We start from the raw sequence: 3,010 nt of genomic DNA, 5'->3' as shown, positions 1-3,010 counted from the left end.
CTGAACTCTTTGCAGACCTCAAAGTTTTCCTCCTGAGCGCAGTCCAACACAGCCACAGCGATGGCCTCATGCCAATCTGAGACAGAATCAGAACCAATCAGAACCATACCTGTCACGTTTTGGTCTACAGAATAGGAGATATATCCAGGGTGTGGGGGGGGGGAACATAGAGTAACGTAATAGGACTGGGGGACTAATATAAGAACTGAAGGAGGGTATTGTATACCACACATAAAACCTGGGAGAGCAACTAACAAGAGGGAGGTGGCACAATCCGGGATATTTAAGGGAGTACAGCAGGAAAGGGGGGTAAAAAATGGTAGTTTCCCAGCCAAAACGGGAGACTTGACAGGTAAGATCAGAACCATCAGAACTGAAGCTTTCATTTCCTCTTCATCGTTTCACACATCATATCTCTAGATGTGAGCCGATCGGCCGCTGGTCATAATCATCCGATTTCCGTGAAAAAGTGTATGATCGTTGATCGCTGATCACTTTCTCTTGTTGCTGATCACCGAAACCAATCACCTGTATTTCACTTCACAGCCTGCAGCTGATCTCCTCTGCCTCCTCCCTTCAGAATTACTCAGCATGATCAGAAACAACCAATCAGAGCCAGCATTAATCAGCGAGCCAATCAGCATTAGTCTTGATTCAGTAACTCATGATTGTTTATTTTGATGCTTTTGACTTTAATGATTGTTTCCTTTTCTTCTTGACATTATTTGATATCTGTGTTGTGAGATTTATTTGACTCCTGTATAATTTATGGCTGAGAGCCTTACTGTTAAATATTATTGTACTGATTGCAGGTTTTTCAGTCCTTTTGACTGAACAGCTGCTGTTTTTAGTGTTGTAGTACTCAAGACCGGTCTTGTGCAAAACTATGTTCCCCTGAGAAAATTACTGATTAGCAGCTGAAATATTTGTTTCCCCTTTCATAACTTTGGCAAATGAAGAGGAAATGTTACCANAGCATGTATAAAAATGAACGTTGTGTCAAAGTTAGCGTAAATATACACAGAGTTTTTCGCTGGGTGAAAATGTGCAGCAGCCACACAAACTTTTTCTGTGGACAATATCAAACCACAAAGCGTCAAAACTCACCTAAATACACTGAAGTCTGACTACACTCAGTTATTTAGACCAAGAAGCACCAAACCAATGTTTTTCATGATTTTAATATTTTATTGTTAAACGATGAAACTGAACCCATTCATCCTCAGACAATAAGCTAACACGAACACAAAATAAAAATAAAAGGATGTGAAAACCTCGCTAGAGTGTAAATGGCACTTTTCCTCAGTTTGTGTCTCATAGAGATGTAACACATTGATCTGTGAGCCGAAATGCATCTATGGGGTCATTTCATTCTCACTGAAAACAGGAAACAGGCTCAGCAGATTAACTCCAACCTGCTGAGTAAAACTAATCAACAGGTTTGATTATTTAAGGTGATCCAGGTGTGTCTGCAGTCACACGGATATCAGTAGCTGCATCCAGGTGAGCCGTAAATGTGGAGCTTTGGCTCTGATGGAGAGCAGAGGGAGGATTGATCAGAGATCATATTGATCTGATTGTTTACTGGTGTTTAGATTCATCCAGACTGATCATCCTGGATCTCTGAGCAAAACTTAAAGAAGGAGCCGAGCGGTACCGGTACCGGTCCAGCTGCAGCCATCCAGCCGCCCGCTTTGTGAAAGCGCCTTATGGACATAAAGCATCTTAATTCTGTAAATGTACAACTTATTCACATGATTCTACTAATAAACGTCCAGTTTCCCCCACAGGCCCTCTGACTCTTTAAATCCCGGCTGAACTGCTGCTGTTCAGGCACTTAGATCTCTTTGTTTTATTTTATTAATTTGGATTTTTTTTCTTTAAAATGTATTTTATTTATGTGAGGTGACATTATGTGCCCTCAAAGCACCTTTTAAATAAAATATATAGTTATTATTGTTATAATAACTACAAACCAGGCCGTTGCCATGGTTACTGCCTCGCGTGGGGACAGACTTCCGGGTATTTATGCTAATTTACATTCATATGTATTTATGGAGCCAACAGGCAAATTAGGATTAATAAAGGAAAGGTGGGTGCGGTTTTTTTTTAATACTTATTTTTTATTGAACATTTCTGAACAGATACAGTGGAGAGGCATCAATAATTCATCTTCATATACAATGTTAAACATCCATGTCCATATTTAACTGGTTATAAAAGTGGCANCCATAAAGTCATATTTTTATCAGACATTCATCATCCTTTTGAATGACGTCCTGTGTGAGGCATCCCAGGCAGAGTGTTTTACATGATCTGGGTATTCCATATCCCAATATGTTTTTCAAAATAAGACAAACATTATGCCAGTGTGTGGTTAGCTTTCACAGGACCAGAATATGTGTCTCCAGCATGGCTGTGAACTGGAGACCATCCTGGTCCTGATCTTTGGGGTTATGGAAAATCTAATCATGTTTTTCCAATTAAATTCCCTCCACACACGGGAGCAGGTGGCTGTGCACTGCATTTTACAGATTTTAAACCATTCCTCCCCGCTTTTATGTTCCTTCAGTTCCTCTTCCCATTTTTCTTTAATGTACATAGTAGCTGTCTTCCTGCCTGCCATCCCTGGTACAGTGCTGAAATTTCCCTCATAGGTCTTATGAAACATCTCTATTATTTTACTTACGCTGGTTTTTATCTCTTTCTCATAATAATCTTTTATTTGCAAGTATCTATACTGGTCTTGGTCCTCCGATTCATATTTTTTCTTTAAGCTATTAAAACTCAGCAGTTTGCCCGTTTCAACCAATTTACACATTGCTGTAATACCTTTATTTGCCCACTGTTTGAAACATTTATCATAAATTCCTGGTTTGAACCTTGGGTCCCAAGTAAACCAGCTCAAACTCCTTGTTTCCTTCTCTAATTTATAGTGATCAATTACTGTGTTCCATATTTCTATTGGAGTCTTAGTTATTGAATCTAGCTTATTGCTTAATTTGCTTNA

At 39.4% G+C, this 3,010-nt stretch overlaps 1 protein-coding gene across 1 annotated transcript in view; it reads right to left on the bottom strand.

The window, feature by feature from the left end:
• Window positions 1-3,010, bottom strand: part of qsox2 (quiescin Q6 sulfhydryl oxidase 2) — a 30,823-nt gene that overhangs the window by 15,067 nt on the left and 12,746 nt on the right. Inside the window, exon 2 of the mRNA XM_015056681.1 lies at window positions 1-76. Coding sequence (XP_014912167.1) covers window positions 1-76 — 76 coding nt within the window. The remainder of the gene's footprint in view (window positions 77-3,010) is intronic.

This window comes from Poecilia latipinna, unplaced genomic scaffold (assembly GCF_001443285.1).
Source record: "Poecilia latipinna isolate Pla-1442-1.1 unplaced genomic scaffold, P_latipinna-1.0 Scaffold1400, whole genome shotgun sequence".
NCBI classification, from domain to species: Eukaryota; Metazoa; Chordata; class Actinopteri; order Cyprinodontiformes; family Poeciliidae; genus Poecilia; species Poecilia latipinna.
The sequence above is the reverse complement of the archived record's forward strand: the minus strand, read 5'-3'. Positions and strand labels throughout refer to the sequence as shown.